At 42.0% G+C, this 25,856-nt stretch overlaps 1 protein-coding gene across 1 annotated transcript in view; it reads left to right on the forward strand.

The window, feature by feature from the left end:
* The window catches only part of CFAP61 (cilia and flagella associated protein 61), a 248,954-nt gene that overhangs the window by 150,584 nt on the left and 72,514 nt on the right, over positions 1–25,856 (forward strand). The window contains exons 21-22 of the mRNA XM_080683048.1: positions 6,269–6,443; positions 23,655–23,947. Coding sequence (XP_080539174.1) covers positions 6,269–6,443; positions 23,655–23,947 — 468 coding nt within the window. The remainder of the gene's footprint in view (positions 1–6,268; positions 6,444–23,654; positions 23,948–25,856) is intronic.

Raw genomic sequence — 25,856 nt, forward strand, 5'->3', positions numbered from 1 at the left:
CTTGAATTTAAAGAGACTTTGCCTATGTCCCAACATATGGTCTATCTTTGAAAATGACCCATGTGCACTTGAGAAGAATGTATATTCTGTGGCTTTGGGGTGAAATGTTCTGAAGATGTCAATTAATTCCATCTGGTCTAGTGAGTCATTTAGGATTGATGTTTCTTTGCTGATTTTTTGCTTAGAGGATTTGTCCAATGGTGATAGTGGGGTATTAAAGTCTCCTACTATGATTGTTTTGCTGTCAATCTCTCCCTTGATATCCTCCAGGAGATTTTTTATGTATTTGGGTACTCCTTATTGGGTGCATAGATGTTTACCAGAGTTATTTCTTCTTGTTGGATTGCTCCCTTTAGTATTATGAAGTGGCCTTCCTTATCTCTTGTTATGTCCTTCACTTTGAGATCTAATTTGTCAGATATAAGTATTGCTACCCCAGCTGTTTTTTCATTTCCATTCTCCTGGAAGACCTTTTTCTATCCCTTCACCCTCAGTCTTTGTGCATCTTTTTTTCTGAGGTGGGTTTCTTGTAGACAGAAGATATATGGGTCTTGTTTTCTTATCCAATCAGTTACCCTATGTCTTTTGATTGGGGCATTTAATCCATTTACATTTAAAGTTATTATTGATAGGTACTTATTTGTCGCCATTTTTATTCTTTACCCCTGTGTTCCTTCTTCGCTTCCTATTTCTTTCTTTTTTTTTTTTTTTTTTTTACAGCAGATCCTTTAGCATTTCTTGCATTGCTGGTTTGGTGGTAATAAATTCCCTTAGTCCTTTTTTGTCTGTGAAGCTCCTGATTTCACCTTCAATTTTGATTGATAGCCTTGCTGGGTACAGTATTCTTGGATTCAGACCCTTCCTTTGCATGACTTTGTATATTTCATTCCATTCCCTTCTGGCCTGATGAGTTTCTGTTGAGAAATCAGTTGCTAGTCTGATGGGGGTTCCTTTGTAGGTAACTTTCTGTCTCTCTCTTGCCGCTTTTAAGATTCTTATTTTGTCATTGGTGTTTGCCAATTTAATTATAATGTGCCTTGGCGTCGGTCTTTTGGGGTTAATTTTGCTTGGGACTCTGTGAGCTTCTTGGATTTGTGTGGGTTTTTTCTTCCCTATTTCAGGGAAGTTTTCTGTCATTATTTCTTCAAAGAGGTTTTCTATTCCTTGCTCAGCTTCCTTTCCTTCTGGAACCCCTATTATGCGGATGTTGTTTTGTTTCGTGTTGTCCCAAAGTTCCCTTAGGCTCTCCTCCTGCTTTTTAATTTTTTTTTCTAGAAGCTGCTCTACTTGGGTATTTTTTCCCATCTTGTCTTCTAGCTCACTGATGCGGTCCTCTGCTTCTTCTAGTTACTCTTGATGCTTTCTAGCAGCGATGTCATTTTTCATTTCTTCTTGGTTCGTCTTCATTTCCTCTTGGTTCTCGCTCATATTTTCGAATTTGTCTTCCATTCTTTTCAGCCACCTTATGACCATTTCTCTGAATTCTTTCTCTGGAAGGTTGCTTGCCTCCATTTCGTTTACTTCCTTTTCTGGTGATGCCTGCTTTTCTTTCATATGTGGGCTGTGACTTTGTCTCCCCTTGGTCTCTCTTCTCCAGATGTCTGGTTATGTAGTTCTCTCTCTCCTTATCCCAGGCAAAATCTGACCTTTCCGTGGTGGAGTGTAGAGCTCCTCTGAATCCACGTGTTTACACCAATTGGGGACCGGTGTTCTGGGGCTCGCAGCTGTTCAGTGGGTGCCGCAGTTGTGAGAAGAAGAAGTTTTTTCCTTGATCTGTCAATTTCTGGCATTATCTATGACCTTTCCGTTTTGGAAGATGAAGATTACCTAGTTCACGTTCAGTATCCTCAGACCCCCGTCCGCACCTTGCCTATGGATTTGATTATGTTTATTGGTGAGTACATGCTGGTCCTGAAAACCACTCTGAAACCACTCAATGTACAACTGAGGTTGCTGAGCTGCTCCCATGGCTCATGGAGAGTCCTGCAGAGAGGAAGAAGTGCCTGCCCTTCGCGTTATCTCAAAAAGAGGAAGAATAAAAATCTGTCAATTCAGAGTCAAATGAGTCTGGTATTGACTATGAGAAGAGCGTGGTGGGGACTCTCAAAGGGGTGACACTCACTGGAAGCCAGCAGGTGGGGCAAGAACATCCAACCAGGTGAGAGATGTTGGTTATGGCGAGCTTGACGTGGGTCAGCAACATGATGTAGTTGGTCTCCGTGGAGACTAATTACATCTTAGATGGGGTGAATAAGAGCATGGTATCCAGAATGGTGCAGCTGCAGGAGAGAGCCTGCTACAAACAGGTAGAAAAGAGAGTAGCGCACACCACTTGTAGAGATGATGAGCCCCTTACCTGCTGAGCATGATTGTGTCCAAGAACATGTCACAAAAAACAACTATACCTGGAGTATAGTATTTGTTTCTTGAAGTCATATTTAAGAAGGGAAAAAAAAAAAAAAAAAAAAAAAAAAAAACAAGCGGAAAGCATGTCCAGAGACTCAAAGACACCCAAGATTTTTAGCCAGAGGGGTGAAGATTCAGGATGCCTAACCTCAAAAAACCTGAAGGGTTTTGATATAGAAAACAAGTTAGACGTGTACATCATGGTCCTGGAGAGCTGAATTAGGACAGACCACCAGATGCGATGGGAATACAGTGCTGATTCATCCTAAGAAACAGCTTCCTAAGAGTCAGGGTATTTTCCAACAGGGGATGTCCATCCCCAGGAGACAGCAAGATGCCTCTGTGGAGGCCTCACAAGTGGGCTAGAAACACCTGACAGAGTTTTGTCTTTGCCATTTGCCACAGTTGTGTTAACTGATGCAATCCTTGGGGTAATTTTCTGAGATCCTACCACTTCCATCCCCATTTTATAGATGAGGGATCTAAGAAGCAATGAAGTTACGATGACAAAGTGGCAGACTAGGAACCCTGGTGGTCTGACTCCAGGGCACGAGTTCTTCACCACTGCCTCTGTCTCCTTGCTCTTTCTTCCTTCTTCCCTCCCTCCCTCCTCACAGGTGTGGTCCAGGGACTACACTTGGTTGCTTTTAAAAGTCTTTACAACACAGAAATTCTAGAATTAACTGTTTATAGCTAAAGTCAAAAAGAAGAAGTTTGTTTCTTTCTCTCATTAAAAATATCTGGAGAAAAGCAAATCAGCCTGGTAAGGTAGCTCCCTGGTGATATCAGGAAACCAGGCCCTTCTAAATTCTGTTCTTCCATCTTTAATATGTGGCTTCCATCTCAACATCTTGAAGTGGCTGCTGTGGCGCCAGCCATTCCATTTGCAAGAAACAGGAAGGAGAAAGGACTAGAACAAAATGACTTTTTATGTTGCCCCACCCAAGGACTCCTTTCCAACATGAAAATGTAATTTTTCAGCCAGGCATATTTCCCAGAAGTCTGTTACTAAGAAAGGGAGACAGGATATTAAGTAGGCCACCAGCAGTCCCTACCACTGTTCAGTTACTAACTTGCTGAAGGGTATGAGCTGGCCAACAGGCTCCCACCAGCCAGTGATGCTGGCAGTGCTCAATCCAGAATTACCTGATGGAATGAATGGTTGAAAAGTTGTCTGCTGTTCTCCAATCACATGTTAGTGGCAGTTTAGTGGCAGAAAACACTCTCATTTTGGTAGCCAGCATTGATGATACTTCTTCATTAAATATAGCCAGGCCTTCCTTTTCATCTTTATTCTCTCCCTTACTTTGATGACATAATATGAATTTTCCCATAGATCCTTTCTCATATATTGAGTTCTGCTAAACTCTGTGTAGACAGATTAATGGGCCTTGGGATTTAAAATCCTAATTTCGGTTTTGCCTATTCTGTGAAAATGCTGTTGTGTGAATATGAAATATATATATATATTACCCCATTATTTTTTTCTTTAATTTCTCTATTTCTTTATAGTTTAGAAATGTGCAAAAATATTTGAGTGCATACAAGAATGATATGGGTTAAAAAATACAATTCTATTTCAGGTTTATAGTAAGCCATTTTTCATTTTGGACCTTCTTCTTCTTTTCCCTTCTCTTGTTTCTTAAACCATACACCCACTATTTGAAACAATAACCATTGATAGTTTTATAACTTGACAAGCTCTCAATTTGTTCTTTAGCCCTGCCATTTTCTGCCAAGGACTTTTCCTGATTTGTTAAAGCATGACTTACTAAACTAGCATAATGTTACCCAAATTTCATTTTCTTTTATACTACAATACTTATTATAATTCTGGTGAGATTTCAAACCTCCAAAGCATAGTATTCAATATTGTGCACCTTAAACCATCCATCAAAGCCCTCAGTGGACTGCTTTTATAGTACCTATGAATACAGTAATGCCAAAATTCTAGTATGATATGGTTAAACAAATTATATTGATAATATGATAATTTTACCTCCACAATTTCAGTTGAGTTTTCTTTTTACTAAATAAAATGCTATTGCAACTTCTTCGTGGAGAGAGGACATCCAGCTTTAAAAATTTGATTTTTTAAAAATTAGCTAATCCAGTTTGCAATGGAATTAAATACATCACAGTAATGTACCGTGGCTTTACCATTTCTGTTGAGAAAGAATATAACCAAAAACTTCCCTAAAGGTCATCTGGGGTTTAGTGACGCCCCATTTGTTCAAGCACCAGCCAGCATTCACATCTACCCAGTACAACAAGGCATTTTTCAAGAGACAAGAACTTCCTCTGCACCCACATTCACCTCTACTACAAGTGAGCTTTTTGCCCATTGTGGCTGAGTGCCACCCCTGCCTCACCACCCTGAGGCCTTGTACCACGAAAATGTCAGGCAGCTAGTGCAGGTCTAATAGCAGAGGCATCAAGTTACCTTTAAATCTTGCTCACAGTGTTGGCCTCGTTATCGTCCACATAATCACCTGGCTGCCAAATAAAAATTGGAGAGGTAAAAGTTTGGCCCACTGGGCAAACTCACTCCACTGTGCTATTTTACTTGGCATTCACAGTGGTGTTTGTTTGATTTTAATTTGAACTGAAATAATAATAATAATAATAATAATAATAATAATAAAATAAAACACACCAAGAGTCCTCAGGAAAATAAAAGTACCTAGCATTTCTTGAGAAATCACATCTGGCCATACTGAATCCACACTCTATCCTGGCAACAACTGGATGGAGTTGAGTCATGGCCGAACTCTGACCAGAGCCCTTCAGTTTGCCATAGAGTCCTTGACACTGAGGAAAAGTGTCAGCATCATCCTTTGCTGTGTTTTTACTGTTGCTTTCCTTAACAGTGTCCGTTTTTACTCTGTGTCTAAAGTGAGCATAGAAGTTATACTGAGAGGGCTCTGTGTTGAGAGAGATGGAGATGGGGATGAGAGAGAGAGAATATCTCTCTAACAAAGTGAAGAATGATCCTACAGTTTTCATAAGTAAACAGTAGCCCACTTTCCTCATTTTCTTTTCTGCCTGGAGCCCATATGCACTTGGATTTCAACCCCTGATATAATTGCTTCTGTGCAGATTGCTCTCACCAAAAATGGCCACACCAATCCAGTTTCGCGTGTTTTCCCATCGCTTCACTGCCCCTGCAGGAAGAGGTGGATTTTAGGTTTCCTCCTCTTGACCCTGGGCAGGCGTCTAGAATATAATGACCTCCATGAATAGAATATGGTGGAAGGGACACCACTAGAATTCCAAGATGAGATTAGAAAAGAACACAGAGATCCCCGGACTGGTTTTTTCTCTCAGGGCACTTGCCCTGGTAACCCAGCCACCATGTTGTAAGGAAGCCCAGACCACATGGAGAGGCCACGTGTGGATGTTCCAGCCAACAACCCAGGCTAAGATCCCAACCCACAGCCAATATCAACTGCTAGACGTTTTTGGATACCCAGCAAGTTTTCTAGAAGAAAGAAAAAGGATTGCCAGAGCTTATCTCCAAATGATTTCAGCGCCCAGCCTTCATCTTCCCACTGAGGCCTCTGACATTGTTCACATAGAAAACTGCCCCCCCGCCCCCCGCCCTGTCTGAATTACTGACCTTTAGAATCTGTAAGCGTTTTTACACCATTGACTTTTGGAATAATTTGTTACACAGCATCATATAATCAGAGCAACTCCTTCTGAGAATTAGCTTGTTTCAATTACAAGAATTGTATCTGGGGACAGAAAAAGGCCTTGCTATAACAGACATTGCTATGTATGATTGATTGATTGATTTAGTACTATATCAGTGCTTCATCTGTTACCACTGAAATAAGCATTTCTCTGTAACATACCTCAGGTCCCATGCCCTACAGGGGCTGATATTGGTCAACACCTGACCAACAGAGACATTTCAGACTGTAGTAAGCAGCGATACACTGGTCAAGTTCCTCGTAATCATTTCACTCTCAATGATGAAGAGGACTGCTTGAAGGCCAAGATTTGGATAAGAAACAACTCCATCATCACAGAAGGTAAGGATGTTGGTCACTGCACATCTTTTCAGAACAGTGTTGTTTCTTTAATAATGAATCTAATTCTTCATCTAGTTCCAGTATTTAATTAATGCCTAATTAATTCCAACCAAATCATTCATCTGTCATGCTTTGTTTTCCAGATTAATTTACAACTTGTTGTCATTTTTGGATCCCCAGCATGTTTTCTGGGGGAAAGAAAAAGGCTTGCGATAGTTTAATTATCTATAATTATTTTATTATACAAAATGAATATCCAAAGAGCAAAGCATGGCTAAAATCATTAACTAATTAAAGAATAATTTAATAAGCAAACATGTTTAGCAATTATATGGAAAATATGTCTCCTTTTGTGAAGCTGAAAAGATCGGGGAAGAAAAAGGAGGGTCTGCGTCAGAAGGGCTCTTTTCTTCTTTTCACCACCCATTGTTCTCTTGCCTGGTGTTGCTGCACAGGCCTTCCCACAAGCACACAACCTCAAGCTGCATGCCACTTTTTGAATCAAAATGAGAGCAGGAAGCATTTGTACAAATGCCTCTGCCACTCAAAAGTGTCTGTTCAAGCTTCATCCTCTCTATTGCTTAGATTAAATTAAAATTGTTTGACTGATAAAACAACTAGAACAGGGCTGGTTACCTATTTGTCCTCTATTGAAGCCTTGAAATCACGTTCTGGAGAACACAGTGCAGCCCCTTTATTTTACCAAAAGCACCGGCAGGGCCATTGACTTGGTTGGGTTATAAAACCACCCAAGAAGAGTTGAAATTCTAACCCACACCTTGGATTCAGTTCAGGGATGTAAAAATCACTGAATGCCCAGAATGTGGGGAGCAATATGTAAAATTTAATATATAAATGTATTTAATATATATATTTAAATATAATTATATTAGTTAATATAATTGCTACATTAAATCTAGTTTCTTCTGATTTTTGGTGGGAGATTTAGGTATTTGTTGAATTTTGTCAAGTTACTGCATTTACTACATTAAAAAATTATTAGTTTATTACATTAAAAATAAAAAATAAGTATCAGATGAGATCACTACATTGCTGGATTCAATGCGCTAATACTTTATAGGCTATTTGCACCTAAATTCATAAGTGAGATTGGCCTGTAGTTTTCTCTTTTATGCTTTACTTGCCAAGTTTTTGGAATCAAGTGTATACTAGTCCCACAAAATTTTTTGGGGAAGTTTTTCATGTTTTCCTGGGGTCTGGCATATTTCTTGTAACCTAAAAGTTGAACAGAAATCACCCGTAAAACCAACTGGGTCTGGAACCTTTGGGAAGAGTTAGAATATATAGATGTATACTGGGACCAGGCTTAAAACTTGTTATTTTCATATTTTGTATTATTTACAGTTTTGCATTTGTATGTGTTTAAACCTGTTTCAACATTTTAGTCATTCTTTAATCACTGCCCGATGACCTACTTAGACCTAGAAAATTCTCTAATCTGGGGGTCAGGTTACTTTTATTATAAGGGCCAGATTGTAAATATTTTGGACTATGCAGGCCGTATGGTCTCTGTCCCAGTGACTCAACTCTGCCATTGTAGCAAGAAAGCAGCATAACTAATATGTCAATGAATGGGCATGGCTATGTTCCAATAAAACTTTATTTACAAAAATAGGTGATAAGACATAGTTTGCAGAAGTCTGTTTTTATCCACACAGTTTGTGATAAAGCATTACCATTTCATCTAGTCAAGATGTCAAAATGTACCTTAAACTCCCAGAAAACACAAAAGCATATCTTGGGAGCGTGCCTAATCCTATTATCATGCAGGGTTTTAACTTTCAACTGTTGGCTGTTAGGCATATTAGGACTAAGGAATATTTTAACAAGAAACAAGGCTTTGAAACTGGCAATGTGAGTTTTTAAGGTTGACTGTATGTGGCAGAGACTTTAGAAATCCCAAATCACTGTGCTCTCCTTCGGATGCCTTCTTTTTTGTCCTCTTGGTTCTTAGATGGGCAAAGATCATCAGTGCTATTCTGTTGACTAATTGTCACAAATGGTGATACTCTGGTGCCACCTAAGAGAAATGTTTTTGTAAGATTTAAGTATGTCTCCAATCAACCACTGCATAAAACCCCTCTGAGTGCCTGCTTTTGTCCACCAAACAGCCTGGGTAAGAAGGATGTAAACATTAGATTTTTTTTGTCTTAAATGTAGGCTGTTTTCCCCAGGTCTAATGTCTTATGACATTCCCAAAGTACCTCCCAGGTGCTTGCTCTTATTGCTTAGATGCTGGCCCCAAGATCTGGGAGGCATCTGAGATATCTGGCCTGACCAAGTTAATTCAACTCTGTGCAGTGCCCTTTTTCAAAGCACTTCCCATGTGAGAAAAGTTGGAAAGGAAACTGTTAACCTCCTGCCTTAAGGGAGCTCTTTCTCTGTGTAGCTTCTCCATAATTAGAGTCATATTCAGACTTGAATTTAATTAGTCCCATTCTAGATAATATGTTCCTCATATGGGTTGTTATGAGATAAATGAGATAAATAAGACATAACATGTCCAACTCAGAACAGTGTTTCAAACATAGTGAGAGTTCAATAACATAGGCTGTTATTAGCATTACTATTACTACTTCCCCATGTGATGTAGTTATGGCTACACCGAAGTTTCCCCAGAATGAAAGTCTCAGCTCCTGCTGTCCTGGTGACAGCACAGCCAGGGACACAGTCTCTGCACAAAAGATGGGGATCTGGGCACACCAGATGCCAGTCTGGTCGTGGAGAGGCACCTGGCCTTGTTGATAGCCCTGGAGACTGTGAAGTTCGGACAAGGTTTCCTGAGAAAAGAGGTTTTGAGCTCAGCCATAAAGAAGGGCAGGAAAAGCCAATAGAGAGAAGTGGGGGAGTTTTATTTGTGTACAAAAGACAATGGCCCAACAACTTGGACTGGGCAGACCCTTGAAGGGCAACGGAGGGAGATGAAGGTGAAGGAGTGAGTGGAGGATCCCAGGGTCCAGCCAAGTGCAGGTTTAACTGGCTGCTTTTTAGGGGTTGGGGAACTAGTGAAGGGGGAAAGTCAGTGCACAAAACAGCAACTTTGGAAGATGCACCTTCTGTTTGTAGCATCCATCCAGCAGAGAGAGAGAGAGAGTGATCAATAAGAATGAGGTAAAGGCCACAATAACGAGTGGGAAATGAGGTGGCTCTGCATTCCAAGTCAGTCATGGGATGATGGTATTTGAAGCTAGAAACTGGAAGTCTAGCTGTGTTCTGTATTCATTACCATCCCTCTGCCTGCCAGTTCTTGCTTCCTTTTCATGTCGCCTTAATAAACCCAGGAAGAATGTGGACGTTTATCGTGAGAGTTAGCTCTTTCTCCTTCAGGGCTAATTTTCCCTTCTCAATTGTTCAGGGTGGTGTTGATGGGAAGTTGCTGAGGATAGGGCTCTTCCCATAAGAGGCTGAGGGAAAATATCTCTTGAATCTCATTGGCTGTAATGAGATATCCATCCAGGAATCGCACCCAGAATCCTAGAAAATGCCAGGCCTTATTTTGCTGAAGCACAGGGACTTGAAGAAAGGGGCTTGTTTGCTGAGATCAGTGGAGGGGCAGTTCTAGGAGGAGAGGTGGATGCTGGGGAGCAGAAACAATGGAGGGTTGCTAGGAGGAGGCTGGCTCTCCTCTGAATTTCTGTTCATTGAAACTACACAGATACCACCCCAACACACCACTTTCCTCCTAGTAGCTGTTTTATCACTCCTTCCTCTGCTTCCAGAGGAGAAACCGTGGTTCTGTGATGAAGTTAGTCCAGTGTGAAGGAAGTGGTTTTCTTGGCTCTAGAGTTGGATGGGTTTACAGATGTCAAGTATTCTAACCTATAGAACTGCTCCAGCATCCGGAGAATGGCTGATGTCATGGGCTCAAATGCTGCTTTCAACTGCAAACAAAACCAAACCTGGAGGGCTCAGCCATGGAGAGTCAGGGATGTGGGGGGTGTTCATATAGAACCCAGCAACCTAATCTATAATAATAAAAGTGTAATATGCTAATTAGACCGGACGACCTTCTGGACAAAGCCGGGGCTGTGAAGGAAGCCCAGGTCCCGGGTGCCTGCCAGCGGCTGGAGGGAAGCCTGGGTCCCGGGTGCCAGAGGGAAGCTGGTGCCGGCAGCCGGGGGAAGGAAGGCCTACTCTTGCACGAATTTCATGCATCGAGCCTTTAGTACATTATAACAGCTTACTGCATTAATTGCAACTAATTGAAATGTATCTGTTACTACCTCTGTACTTTCCATGAAAATGAAAAGTAGAATAAAAGTAAAGTTAAAATAATTGCCTTAATGGCATGAAATGGATCAGTTATTTTCATCTTTAGCTAAATACAGTGTACTGCCTTATTAAAAGCATGTTTGTAGGAAAAGTATAACATTAAAATTCCAGTGCATGAATCACTGAACAAAGCCCTTTTAATGTTATATCTAATATATTCTTCCCTTTTTATTTGGCAGAGCAAAATGGGACAGGTCAGGTTTGGGTTATAGAAATCTTATGCTTTGACTTATAAAAAATAAAAAAAGCATTCTCTGGTCTATTTCTGAACATAATATGTTTGTTTTTATTTAAATCAATTTTTTATTTTTCAGTTATAGTTGACATACAATATTGTTTTTTAATATATTTTTATTGATATTTCACAGAGAGGAAGGGAGAGGGATAGAGAGCTAGAAACATCGATGAGAGAGAAACATCGATCAGCTGCCTCCTGCACGCCCCCTACTGGGGATGTGCCCGCAACCAAGGTACATGCCCTTGACCGGAATCGAACCTGGGACCCTTCAGTCTGCAGGCCGACGCTCTATCCACTGAGCCAAACCGGTTTCGGCAACATACAATATTATATTAGTTTCAGATGTACACTCCAGTGATTAAACATTTATATAACTTATCAAGTAATCATCCTCATAAATCTAATACCCATCTGACACCATACATAGTTATTAAAATATTATTGACTATATTTTCTATGCTGTAATTTATATCCCCATGACTATACTGTAACAACCAATTTGTACTTTTTTTTTTTTTTAGAGATTTTTTTTTTTTCATATTTTATTGATTTTTCACAGAGAGGAAGAGAGAGGGATAGAAAGTTAGAAACATCGATGAGAGAGAGACATCAATCAGCTGCCTCCTGCACGCCCCCTACTGGGGATGTGCCCGCAACCCAGGTACATGCCCTTGACCGGAATCGAACCTGGGACCCTTGAGTCCGCAGGCTGATGCTCTATCCACTGAGCCAAACCGGTTAGGGCCAATTTGTACTTCTTAATCCCTTCACCTTTTCACCCATTCCCTGCATCCCCTTTCCATCTGGCAACCATCAAAACGTGCCCTATATCTATGAGTCTATTTCTTAATTTATTTTTTTTAGATTCAATTGTTGAGAGATATGTATTTATTGCCATTTTAATGTTCATGTTTTTTTTTAAATCTTTTTTAAAGAAGACCCTTTAACATTTCATGTGATAACTGTTTTGGTAGCAATGAATTCACTAAGCTTTTTTTTTTTTTTTTTGTCTAGGAAGCTCTTTATATGCCCTTTGATTATGATAGCCTTGCTGGGTAATCTTGGTTGTAGGTCCTTACTTTCAATCACTTTGAATATTTCCTGTCAATCTCTTCTGGCCTGTGAAGTTTCTGTTGAGAAATCATCTGACAGTCATATGTGTGCTCCCTTGTAGGCAACTAACTGCTTTTCTCTTGCTGCTTTTAAGATTCTCTCTTTGTCTTTAACTCTTTGCATTTTAATTATGATGTGGCTTAGTGTGGGCCTCCTTGGGTTCATCTTGTTTGGGATGCTGTGCTTCCTGGACTTGTATGTCTGTTTTCTTTACTAAGTTAGGGAAGTTTTCTGTCATTACTTTTTCAAATAGGTTTTCAATTTTTTGCTCTCTCCCTTCTTACAGCACCCCAACTTGCATGAATGTTGGTACACTTAAAGTTGTCCCAGAGGCTCCTTAATATCTTCATTTTTAAAAAATCCTTTTTATTTTTGCTGTTCTGATTGTGTTTTTTTGCTTCCTTATATTTCAAGTCAATGATTTGATTCTTGGCTTCCTCTACTGTACTGTTTATTCCCTATAAATTATTTTTTATTTCAGTTAGTATATCCTTCATTTCTGACTGGTTCCTTTTGAGGTTTCTGTGTCATTTTTTAATGTTATTGAAGTTCTCATTAAGTTCATTGAGCAGTCTTATAACCAGTGTTTTTAAACTTGCATCTTATAGATTGCTTACCTCTGTTTTGTTTAGTTCTTTTTCTGGAGTTCTCTTCTTTTATTTGGGACGTGTTTCTTTGTCTTATCATTTTGGCAGCCTTCCTGTGTTTGTTTCTATGTATTAGGTAGAGGTGCTACATCTTCTGGGCTTGATAGAGTAGGCTAATGTAGTAGGTGTCTTGTAGGGTCCAGTGGCACAGCCTCTCTATTCACCTGAGCCACTGTGGAGGATCAGCTCTGCACCAGCCCTATACACAGAGCAGCAATAACTTCAGCAGGGCTCTGATGCCCATTGAGTTCACCCCTTCAGTGTGTGGCTAGTGGAGGTGGTTGGGTGCTGTTTTGACATGGTCTGAAGTTGTTCACCAGTTTGCTGGCTCTGGGCCTCCCTGGAGGTGCAGACCAAGATCAGCCACCACCTATCTTCTGCTCAGGACCACTTGGGAATGAGCTACCAGGCAATTTGCAGCTGGCTGTCACTTGTGCTGGGCTTGGAACTTCCCAGGAGAGGCCAAGTGCCAGCCACAGCCAGCTGCTGCTAGTGCCAGGCCTGGGGTCACTTAGTGAGAGGTATGGGGTATGCTGAGGCCAAATGCTGCTTGTTTGAGAGATTTTAGGAAAGGCTGAGCATGAGCCAAGACAGGCCATTTATATGGAAACTAGTGGCCCGGTGCACAAAATTCATGCACATAAAAAGGGGATTAATTAGAGGAAATAATTTAATATTGCTATTTGCCCTTTCTCTATAATAGAAGTGTCAGAGATGAAAGAAAATTAGTAAAATGTATATGAAAACTTTCCTCCTGTCAGAGTCTGGGGCGCACCATGGGACCCAGAGTCAAGTCCCCGCCCACCCACATGCACCTCAAAATCGCGGGAGACCCAGTCCCGGCCACCGTCCCCCCCATTGGGCTAGATCCAGACCCGGCCAGTCCCACCCTTGTCAAGCCCCACTGGGCAGGGGACATAGCCTCAGGTCCCTTGGCCCGGCACTAGGACAGGGGGCGTGGCCTGAGTTCCCCCAGCCCAGACCGGGGTGGGGGGCATGCCTTGAGGTCCCCCGTCAAGCCCCGCCAGTTGGGGGACATGGCCTGAGATCCCCTGTCAAGCCCCACTGGATGGGGAGCATGGCCTGAGGTCCCCCGTCAAGCCCTGCCATGCAGGGGGGCACAGCCTCAGGTCCCCCAGCCTGGCACTGGGAGGGGGGCACAGCCTTAGGTACCCCGTCAAGCCCCACTGGCAGGGGGGTGCAACCTCAGGTCCCCTGTCAAGCCCTGCTGGGCAGGGGGCGTGGCCTGAGTTCCCCTGACCCAGCACTGGGGTTGCACCTTGAGGTCTCCTGTCAAGCCCCACCAGGCAGGGGGGCACAGCCTCAGGTCCCCCAGCCTGGTGCTGGGGTGGGGAGCATGGCCTGAAGTCCCCTGTCAAGCCCCACCTGGTGGGGGGCACAACCTGAGGTCCCCTGGCCTGGTGCTGGGGTGGGGGAAGCAGCCTGAGGTCCCCTAGCCCAGCACCAGAATAGAAAGTGCACCTTGAGGTCCCCCATCAAGCCCTGCCACGCAGGGGGCAAGGCCTGATGTCCCTGTCAAGCCCTGTCAGGTGGGGGGTGTGGCCTGAGGTCCCCTGGCCTGGTGCTGGGGCAGGGGGAACAGCCTGAGGTCCCCTAGCCCAGCACTAGGACAGGAAGCGCACATTGAGGTCCCCTGTCAAGCCCTGCCGGGTGCGGGGTGTGGTCTGAGATCCCCTGTCAAGCCCTGCTGGGTGGAGGACATGGCCTGAGGTCCCCTGTCAAGCCCCACAGGGGCGGGGGAAGGCGTAGCCTCAGGTCCCTGCTGATTGCTCCTTATGGCTACTTATGGGAACTTGGCCTCAGCTGTGCGTGCAGCCATCTTTGTGACGGAGTGATGGTCAATTAGCACATTCCCTCTTTATTAGATAGGAAGATACTGTAAACAGCTTGGGTGGACCCATAAGTTGGTTGGGGGAGGGTCTCAGAGAATTACCAGGTTGGAGCAAACAGTGATAGCCAGGTTGATAGAGACTCAGATATGGTGCTGAGTGGAGAGAGCTCATCAAAGGAACAGTAGCCTCTGCCAGCACTTCTGTCTGGGAGAAGGCTGCATACCCCCAGCTCTCACCCTGATGTCAGTCACTACTGTTCCTCCCTGTATGTCCCTGATGCCTTTTGAGCTGCTGCCCGAGTGCTGGAGCTCAGAAGGAGTGAGTCAGAGTAAGTCCATGTGCAGGCTCTCAAGAGAAACTGTCTGGGACTCCAGCAGCCCTCCCATTTTAGCCACATCCCCAGTGGTTTTTACAGCCAGACGTTATGAGAACTTCTCTTCCCAGCTCTAGAACCCTGGGCTTGAGGGCCTGTTGTGGGGCTGGACTCCTTGGTTAGGGGGACTACCACAGCCAAGATATTCTTCCCAATTTTTATCCACAACATGTGAATGTAGGACTAGCCTGTTTTACATCTCTGCTCCTCCTACCAGTCTTGATGTGGCTTCTTCTTTAAATCCCTAGTTATAGGACTTGCATTTAGGTAAATTTCAGGTGGTTCTGAATGATGCTTGTTTTATTGTTTAGTTGTAATTTTGATATGGTTGTGGGAAGATGTAAGTTCCTCATTTATCTATGCCACCATCTTGACCAGACCATGATATGTTTTTTAAGTGAGTGTTTATTTCACAATTTATGAATTTTCTATACTATCTATTTAAAATTCTTTCATTATCTAGTTATTTGGTAAAGTTAGTTATACAGATAAAATACCAGTGATATCCATACATGAATTCTTATATTTGTAATGTCTATTATATATATATATATTAGAATATATTGCATATCCATCTGCTAATATAGTATAGTGGTGTCAGCACCAATTCTGAAATCAGACTTGGCAGGTCTGAGACCTGCTGAACCATCTACTTGCTGTGTGACCTGAAACTGGTTACTTAATCTCTCAATGCTTTCTTGAGAACATAAGAAAACTTACTTCACAGGCCTGTTCTGAGGATGAATGAGGTTGTATATAATAACTCTATGTCCCTTTTGAAGTGGAAAAAAAGCCTTTTATCTAGCCCCATGGTCAGCAAACTGCGGCTCGCGAGCCACATGCGGCTCTTTGGCCCCTTAAGTGTGGCTCTTCCACAAAATACCACGGCCTGGGCGAATCTATATTGAAGAAGTGGCGTTAGACGAAGTTTAAGTTTAAAAAATTTGGCTCTTAAAAGAAATTTCAATCGTTGTACTGTTGATATTAGGCTCTGTTGACTAATGAGTTTACCGACCACTGATCTAGCCTTAAAAATATAATAACTGTGAAGAAAAATTCATATTTATATCAGTGTGAATAACTTATTTATTTATTTATTTATTAGAGAAAGAGAGGAGGAGGGGGAGAGAGAGACAAACACAGAGACATAAATTTGTTGTTCCACTTATTAACACATTCATTTCTTCTTGTCTGTGTCCTGACCGAGGACCAAACCCACAACCTTGGTATGTCTGGACAGAGGCTGTAACTAACTGAGCTACCCAGCCAGGGCTATTCTTAAACTGTTGCGATGTGATTCCATGGCCAGACGACTAGATCCAGACAGCCTTCCCTTTTCTTCTTTTCAAGTCATGATGTATTGAGCATGATGATAAAATGGCAGCAAAGCCTGGTATTCTCCAGGTTGTTAAAATGAAAGCAATCATTTCAAAATAATAAAATGCCTTTTTAGCATCTACTGAAAATAATTTGTTTAAATGGTTATTCTATTACTCTTAGGGCAAATCTGTGACAAAATATTAACACTATATTTTATTTTTTTAACTTAATAGGGGGATCACTTCAGCATTTTATTTCTGTAAAGCCATGTTAACTTTAAATATTAGTGAGCTTTGAGCTCCTGAAACTGTTACTTACCTCCTCTGAGAACCAGGGTAATAAAACTGACAATCCCCTCCTATTTCCCCCCCAATTAAGACAAATTGTCTCCTAATTCTGGGGTGCATTATGATAGTGGAAATGTTAAAGTGTGATTGCCTTATTCTGGTGGTCACAATCAGAGTTGCTAGTGTATTCATTTATACCTTCAAAGAGTATGTATCAAAAAGCAAAAAGGTCACCTTTACCTTTATGCCAACATTTTAAATAGCAAGCCTTAGTGCTTTTTTTCTAATAGAGTGATATGAATCATTACCTTCCCTCTCTTTTTCCCCAGCTGGGTTGTTAACATGGAAGCCCCTCTTTTCTCTTGGAAGCATCCTTGCACATTTCTTCTCAAAGGCTGCTGCAGGTTAGCAGGGAGAGAGTGACCCAGTGCTCCTTCTTGCCAACTTTAATCTGAGGAGCTTTCACACAGTCGTCTTTTTATTGGTGCCTTCCTTGCCCTCTGCTTCCTGTTTCAGATCTGTAATCTTAGTGATGCATAATTTATTCCCTAAAAGGAGGAACAAAGATTGGCCTTTCACAAAACTGCCACAGTTATATTCCATTATCCTTTATTGAAAATTCACCAAGAGTGTTCTAATAATCAGTTATCATTTGCTATTTCAAAGTAGGGCAGCCCACCATTCTTATCTCTGTCACCTATCAGATCAAATGCAAAACTGGTTTCTTAGCTATTAAATAAACGGAGCAGCAAAGAAGACAGTGACCAGATTTTTTAGCATAAAACTCACACATTCAAGGTAAATCTTCAGCTTTCCCACTCTATTTCTTCCATATATGCATAAAACTTCAAAAGAATATATATATAGTGTAGTATATATCCTAATTACGTGAGTAAAGTCCCTGCAAATATCCACTGGTGAGGATTTTTTTTAAAGGTTTTTAAAAAAATGCTAGGTCTACCCCATCCATACTAGTAAAATTACTCCAATAAATAGAAGTAATCATATTTCTACGCCTAGGTTTATTTGTTCCAAAATGCAAAAAAATGAATAATCAAAATCTTTGTCTACTAGATTTTGGTTGTTTTATGAATTCTCTCCATGCTTATATTTTCATATGAAAAATTAATTACGTGCATCTGAGTTAACAATAACAATGTTATTCAGACTGATGAATCTCAGAGGGAAGGCATGGTCGGGAGAGATGAACAGGGGAACTTGTATGCATACTAGAGGCCCGGTGCATAAATTCATGCACAGGTGGGGTCCCTTGGCCTGGCTGACGATTGGGGCCAATCGGGGCTGTCTCACCCAGTCCCAATCAGGGCCCTTGGAGCCAGCCAGCCAGGAGGAGGGACCGCGGGAGGTTGGCCAACTGTGGGAGGTTGGCTGTGAGAGCACACTGACCACCAAGGGGCAGCTCCTGCATTGAGTGTTTGTGCCCTGGTGGTCAATGCGCATCATAGCTACTGGCTGGTCGTCCGATTGTCCAGTTGTTTGGTAGTAATGGTCACTGAGGCTTTTATATATATAGACTAGAGTCCCAGTGCAAGAAATTTGTGCACAGGGAAGGGGTCCCTCAGCCTGGCCTGCACCCTCTCGCAATCCGGGATCCCTCGGGGGATGTCTGACTGCCAGTTTAGGCCCATCCCGACCCCTGCGGGATTGGGCCTAAACTGGCAGTCAGACATCCCTCTCGTAATCCAGGACTGCTGGCTCCTAACCTGTGTGCCTGCCTGATCACCTCTAACCACTCTGCCTACCTGCCTCATCACCCCTAACCCCTCTGCCTGCCTGCCTGATCACTCCTAACTGCCTCTTCCTGCCTGCCTGATTGCCCCTAACTGCTTGCCTTCCTGCCTGATCACTCCTAACCACCTCTGCCTGCCTGCCTGATTGCCCCTAACCACTCTGCCTGCCTGCCTGATCACCCCTAACTGCTCACCTGCCTGCCTCATCACCCCTAACCACTCGCCTGCCTGCCTGATTGCCCCTAACCACCTCTGCCTGCCTGCCTCATTGCCCCTAACCACTCACCTGCCTGCCTCAACACCCCTAACCGCCTCTGCCATGGCCCCCGCCACCATGGCTTCATCCGGAAGGACATCCGGAATGATGTCCAGAAGGTCGTTTGGCTGTCTGGTCTTATTAGCAGATTACACTTTTATTATTATAGATATGCATAGCCTTTGGACACAGACAATAGTGTGGTGAAGGCCTGGGAAGGCAGGGAGGAGGGGTTGGGGACCGGGGGAAGGGCACATCTGTAATAGGTTCAACAATAAAGAAAAATTTTTAAAAATAACAATATTATTGTTAACAGCTTTAAATATTGTTATTGATGGCGATGATAATACTAGTAATAATAATTATAATGGATTGTGTATAAAAGTGCTGTGCTCTGTGCCTGGTATATAGGAGTTACGAGATAAACAGGAATCTAAAAATTCTTTACAAAGTAAAAGTGATGTAGAAAGAACTCAAAACTACACAAAGATAATAGGAAAAAATAATCCCCCAGAGAATGGGAAAATTTAAAAGGCAAGAGATCAATGGCAAAGAGTAATGGGCTGATTTTGTTACATAGGGTCTTGTCATACTTGTGGAGGGATATGACATGTTTTTATTTAGTAACAAATTATAATGAGATTCTACTATATTTTATAGGGAATACCAGGTGTACCGGTTAATAATGCGGATTTTTTTCAATAGATGGAATTAAACATATGTTGATATATATGCGATTTGATATGTATGCTATTTTGTTATATTGACAACAAGCTTCAAAACTTCATACGTCAAATTTTCTGAAGGTGTTAACATCATAGATATTTTTACGCTTAAAAATGTCGAATTTTGTGCCAAAAAAAGAACATTTGCGGGAAGTTTTAATTCATTACTTTATTTTGAAGAAAAGTGCTGCTGAAAGTTATCATATATTTCAGGAAGCTTATGGTGAACATGCTCCATCTCAAGATACTTGTGAACTCTGATTTAAATGCTTTAAAAGTGATGATTTTGATGTGAAAGACAAAGAATGTCCAGGTCAACCAAAAATGTTTGAAGACCAACAATTACAAGCATTATTGGATGAAGATGTGTGTCAAACTCAAAAACAACTTGCAGAAAGATTAAACGTTGCTCAGCCAACAATTTCCAATCAAGCAATGGGAAAGATTATATGCTTATTTATATTTCTAAGCATTTACAAGCAATGGGAAAGATTTTAAAGGAAGAAAAATTGATGTCGCATCAACTGAACGAAAGACAAATGGAAAACCGAAAAGTCATCAGTAAAATGTTGCTTCAGCGGCACAAAAGGAAGTCTTTTTTCCATCGAATTGTGACTGGTGATGAAAAGTGGATTTATTTTGAGAATCCCAAACACACAGAATCATGGGTTGATCCAGGTCAACCGTCAACATTGACTACAAGGCCAAATCGCTTCAGAAAGAAGACAATGGTGGGATCAAGAAGGTGTGGTATATTATGAGCTTCTAAAACCAGGTGAAACTGTTAATACTGATTGCTACCAACAACAAATAATCAATTTGAACCACGCTTTGATCGTGAAATGACCAGAATGTGCCAGAAGACACGACAAAGTAATTTTGCTTCATGACAACTCACCATCACACACTTCAAAACCAGTTAAAGACATGTTAAAAGATCTTGCCTGGGAAGTATTAACCCACCCACCATATTCACCAGACCTTGCTCCTTCAGATTGCCACTTATTCCGATTGATGGCACATGTACTTTCTGAGCAGCACTTCAAAACGTACGGAGAAGTGGAAAATTGGGTCTCTGAATGGTTTGCCTCAAAACAAGAAAAGTTTTATTGGGACGGTATCCACAAATTACCCGAAAGATGGGGGAAATGTGTAGCTAGTGATGGATATTACCACTTTTGATGTTTCTCTTGAAATTATCGTGTTTTCTTTGATTATAAAATCCACATTATTAACTGGTACACCTGGTAAGAGAAATATAAGTAAGCATATAAACACGTTTAAATGAAAAAATTTTTTAAATTAGATCATACAAGCATCTATGCTAATAAAAGCCTAGGTATCCCTCACGCCCTCACGCCATCACAAATGGCTGCCCCCATGTCATCACAAGATGGCCGCTCCCACGTTGTCACAAGATGGCCACCCGATGTCGTCACAAGATGACTGCCACAAGATGGCCACCACAGATGGCCAGCAGGGGAGGGCAATTGGGGGTGAACAGGCCAGCAGGGGAGGGCAGTTGGGGGCAAACAGGCCAGCAGGGGAGGACAGTTGGGGCAATCGAGCTGGCAGGGGAGGGCAGTTGGCGGCGAACAGGCCTGCAGGGGAGGGAAGTTGGAGGCAATTGGGCAAGTAGGGGAGCAGTTAGGCATCAATCAGGTGGTTAGGAGGGCAGTTAGGGAGTTATCAGGCTGGCAGCCAGAAGCAGTTAGGGGCAATCAGGCAGGCATGCAGGCAAGCAGTTAGGAGCCAGCAGTCACAGATTGTGAGAGGGATGTTCGACTGCCGGCAGTCAGACATCCCCCGAGGGGTCCCAGATTGGAGAGGGTGCAAGCTGGGCTGAGGTACACCCCTTCAGTGCACAAATTTTGTGCACCAGGCCTCTAGTTTATTTAATATATGCCCAGTATGACTGATGGTTTGGACTATTGTCCACACCTTCCCTTTCCTACTTCAGGCAGAGTATACTTGCAGCCTCCTTGACCATGGACACGGCCGTGTGACTCACTTTGATAAATAGAACGTTAGAGGATGTAATGTAAGGGGAGGCCCTTGCCCTCTTGTACTTCTGCATTTCTCCATAAACAGAATGTGCCTCAGGTATCTGTCTGTCCATTGAAGGTGAAAGACATGGTACACACCTGACCCCAGCCACAAATTTGAGCCAGATCAGTTGACATCAGCCAGCCCACGATGTGTGAGCCAACCTACAACAGCTTGTTGTTATTTGACATTGAGTTCTGGGGATAGTTTGTTATGCAGCATTATTGTGAGAATAGCTGACTGTTATGATAATCAAAGTCTCATATTTGGAGTGGGGATTGTTTTAAATTAAACTTAATGTAAGACAAAATATATAGAAGTTAGGCTATAAATATACATCTAACTTAAACATTAGAGGTTTTATAAAATGTATTACCTTTTGAAATGAAAAGTATCATCCTCTCCAGCTGCCTACTCTCTGTGGGCAGACAGTACAGCTTTCTAAACCCCAGCAACAATGCATTGCCTGGGCTTCCATGAGTCTATAATGAAAAAGCTCATCTCACAGTATAGTTACTAAAAGGTAACATGAAGGAGATTGGGAAAATATTAAACTCTGAGTTATTTAGGGCCTAAACACTTAAATTCGTTTCACTGAAGATGAACATTGTTTTGGCATGCATATTTTAAAAGGGCATAAGACCTAACATTTGACAGTTTGAGGTTCAAGTTTTGGCTTTCCTGGCAGGCTGACTCTTTATTGTGCCGAACACCGGATTCATGTTTCACAGCAGGTGGGAGCCTCAGTAATTTCAGCAAAACATTGGCACTTTCAGCCAAGGAAAATGCAGCTCACCAGTGAATGTTGCATGAGAAGAGGGAATAGAAGAGGGACTAGCCACAAAATTGGAGCCTCTTAGTGAAGGCAAGAAGGAAGGACCCTGCCTCTAGCTTCAGTGCCCTCTTGCTGTTCCAAATTTGAACAACAGGAAGGCTGGGAGAACTTTCTAAATGCTGTTATCCTCAGAGAAGTCATCTGAAAGTTATTCTAGTTCCTTTTTTTCTAAGCAAATTAGACAAGCCATTACACCTTTATTTCAATTTTAGATTGAAATAGATTTTTTTGCATAATTTAGTCAACCTAATTGAATAAATGCACTTGCCATTTATTTTGCTTCGTAAAATACTTTTTCATATCATTTTGTAAAGGGGGGAGGGTTTGATTCAATGAATCTATCATTTGGAGTAAATTGTTACAGCTTGCCTGAAAACTGAGTCTATAGCAGTTTCTTTCTTTGTGAAAAGGTAAAAAATGCCAATTCAATGTCAAAAATAGCATGTAAGTAGCATAAATACATTTCACTCATTTAATAGTATCTTTGATCTTACAACTGATGAGATTAGTAGGATAGCATATAAAATTGCTTTTGTAGTATTCTTAAGAAGATATAAATAAACAGTATAAACTGTTACCATCACAATGTTCTTACACAAGGGAAATCTTCCAAAGTTATGATTTTCTTTTCAGTTACCAAAACAACACCCTTTGGTCACTTTTGCTGGGTCTTGGCACAGTACATTCAAAAATCAGAATTTGGCCGAAACCGGTTTGGCTCAGTGGATAGAGCGTCGGCCTGCGGACTCAAGGGTCCCAGGTTCGATTCCGGTCAAGGGCATGTACCTGGGTTGCGGGCACATCCCCAGTAGGGGGCGTGCAGGAGGCAGCTGATCGATGTCTCTCTCTCATCGATGTTTCCAACTCTCTATCCCTCTCTCTTCCTCTCTGTTAAAAATCAATAAAATATATTTAAAAAAATCAGAATTTGAATCTTTATAAAAATCATCCATTGAAAAGCAGAATATTTTAGTCTTTAGTTCTCAAAAAAAAAGAAAATAATTTCTTCAAAATCAACAAGTTTCAACATTTAAATATTAAAATATTCGTACCATCATGTACATGATTTTTTTTTTTTTTTACCATTGTCCTTTTCATCTTAGGAAGAACTTGTATATATTGAAAACTTTAGTAATTTTCCCCTTAATAAGTGACAAAGAGGGAACAAAACAAGATAAAAGGTTGTTATTCTAGACAGTTTCATTTAGCATAATTTCAACTTTCAAATCATAGTAACATAAATGAATGTCCTACTTCTGAGTTAAAAGTACTTGACTACTTTGTGGGATGTTTTGTGCCAATTTTTTACTAAATTATCTTGGTCGCCGTTGCTAGGTAACACCACTGGCTTCCAGCAGCTGAAAATAGTGAGGGTTGCAGGGAGCAATTCGGCATTATTAGCATTTGACTAATAAGGTTGTGTGTTTTTTAACGGTATATCTTAGCATCCCCCCCCCCCCCCGCCCTTTTCTAGGGAATATCATTGTCTATGGAGATACAATCGACACTTACACCACAGTAGAGATGCTCTTACACCTTGGCGTGAGGGGCTCCAACATCCACCTGGTGCAGCCCCCGCCCACTTCCAGCATCACCTGCATCAACAACTATTCGGTGGAAAGAGCAGTGGAAGACGCGCTGCAAGCAGCTGGGGTTACCATTCACCAGGATGCGCTCCTGGCTCAGTGGAACGATGGCGAAGACCCAGACCCTATTAGCAGCGCCAGCTTCACCACGCCCACCAAGCCTTTCAAACTTCCGTGCTCTGTAAGTAGGTCCAGGGAACCCCCCTTGCTGCCTCTGGACTTGAGGTCTGAAAGATGGTGGATGGTGAATTTACAGTCACGATTTGGGGGTTTGCTTTCTAATTGTTCAGTTTATCTATTGCTGAGTAACAAACGTAGTGGTTCTGGTGGCTTAGCTGGACAGTTCTCACGGGAAGTCCCTTATGTGGTTGAAGTCCAACCCCATGGGGGAGCCTGGAATCATCTAGGACAGTGGTCGGCAAACTCATTAGTCAACAGAGCCAAATATCAACAGTGCAACGATTAAAATTTCTTTTGAGAGCCAAATTTTTTAAACTTAAACTTCTTCTAACACCACTTCTTCAAAATAGACTCACCCAGGCCATGGTATTTTGTGGAAGAACCACATTCAAGGGGCCAAAGAGCCGCATGTGGCTCGCGAGCCACAGTTTGCCGACCACAGATCTAGGAGGTATGTTCACCCATGTCTGGCTGTTGATGCTGGATGAACTTAAGTTGCAGTTTTGACCAGAGCACTTACCAATGGCCACTTCAGGTGACTAGACTTCTTCTTACTATGGTGACTTGGTTCTAAGAGCATCTGGAGAGAGAGAAAGAGAGAGAGAGAGAGATCACCTTTCCTGCCCCAACCTCAGAAGCCAAGTGGCATCACTACACCTGCATTGTAGTCACTAGGCCCCTCACTAAGGCTGACCCTTATTATACTCAAGGGGAGGGAATTAGACCTTGCCTCTTCATGGAAGGAATGTCAACGATTTGAACAGTGTCAACATTGAGAGCTTGCCATGTCCCAGGCACAGTGCTGAATGCTTGCAGTGCATTCTGTCACCTCTGCACAACAGCTCTGTAAAGGGAAGCATCCCATTTTACAGATGAGAACATCGTGGCTCCAAATAGGTAGTATGCAGGGATACCAACCCAGGTCAGCAGGGCCCTTAAGTCTATGCTGCTGTTAACCGCTTAAGATTCTGGAAATAACCCTGACTGGTTTGGCTCAGTGGATAGAGCGTCAGCCTGGGGACTAAAAGGTCCCAGGTTCGATTCCAATCAAGGGCATGTATCTTGGTTGCAGGCACATCCCCAGTGGGGGGGTGTGCAGGAGGCAGCTGATTGATGTTTCTCTCTCATTGATGTTTCTAACTCTCTATCCCTCTGCCTTCCTCTCTGTAAAAAAATCAATAAAATATTAAAAAAAAAAAGATTCTGGAAATACCAATAGTGAGTCTTTCTCCATAGAATAGAGACATAGGAGATATATAGAGTGCCTTTTTTTGGACGGGTTGGGGGAGTGTAGTGGCTCAACTTGCAACATGTATCCTCAGAGTTGCCAGTTCAGGAGATTACAGAAGCCAGCAGGGAGGAGAGGGCAGGGGACAGTTAGGGGAGACCAGGCCTGCAGGGGAGGGCATTTGGGCCTAAATGGGCAGTCGGACATCCCTCGAGGGGTCCCAGATTGGAGAGGGTGCAGGCTGGGCTGTGGGACACACACCCCCCCACACACACACACACACACTCCCCATGCACGAATTTCATGAACCAGGCCTCTAGTTAGGCAAGAAAGAAAAAAAAATGTTTCCAAATTGGAAAGGAAGAAGCAAAATATCACTGTTTGCAGATGACATGATATTATGTATAGAAAATCCTATAGACTCTATCTAAAAAACTGTTAGAACTAATAAACAAATGCAGTAAAGTTGCAGGATACAAAATAAAAACATAAAAATCTGTTTCATTTATTTACACTAATAACAAACTATCACAAAGAGAAATTAGAACAACCCCATTTACAATTGTATCAAAAAGAGTAAAATAACTAGGAATAAATGTAACCAAGGAGGTGAAAGACCTGTATATTTAAAACTATAAGACAATGAAAAAAATTGAATAAGACACAAATAAATGGAAAGATA

Source organism: Plecotus auritus, assembly GCF_963455305.1.
Source record: "Plecotus auritus genome assembly, chromosome: 8".
NCBI classification, from domain to species: domain Eukaryota; kingdom Metazoa; phylum Chordata; class Mammalia; order Chiroptera; family Vespertilionidae; genus Plecotus; species Plecotus auritus.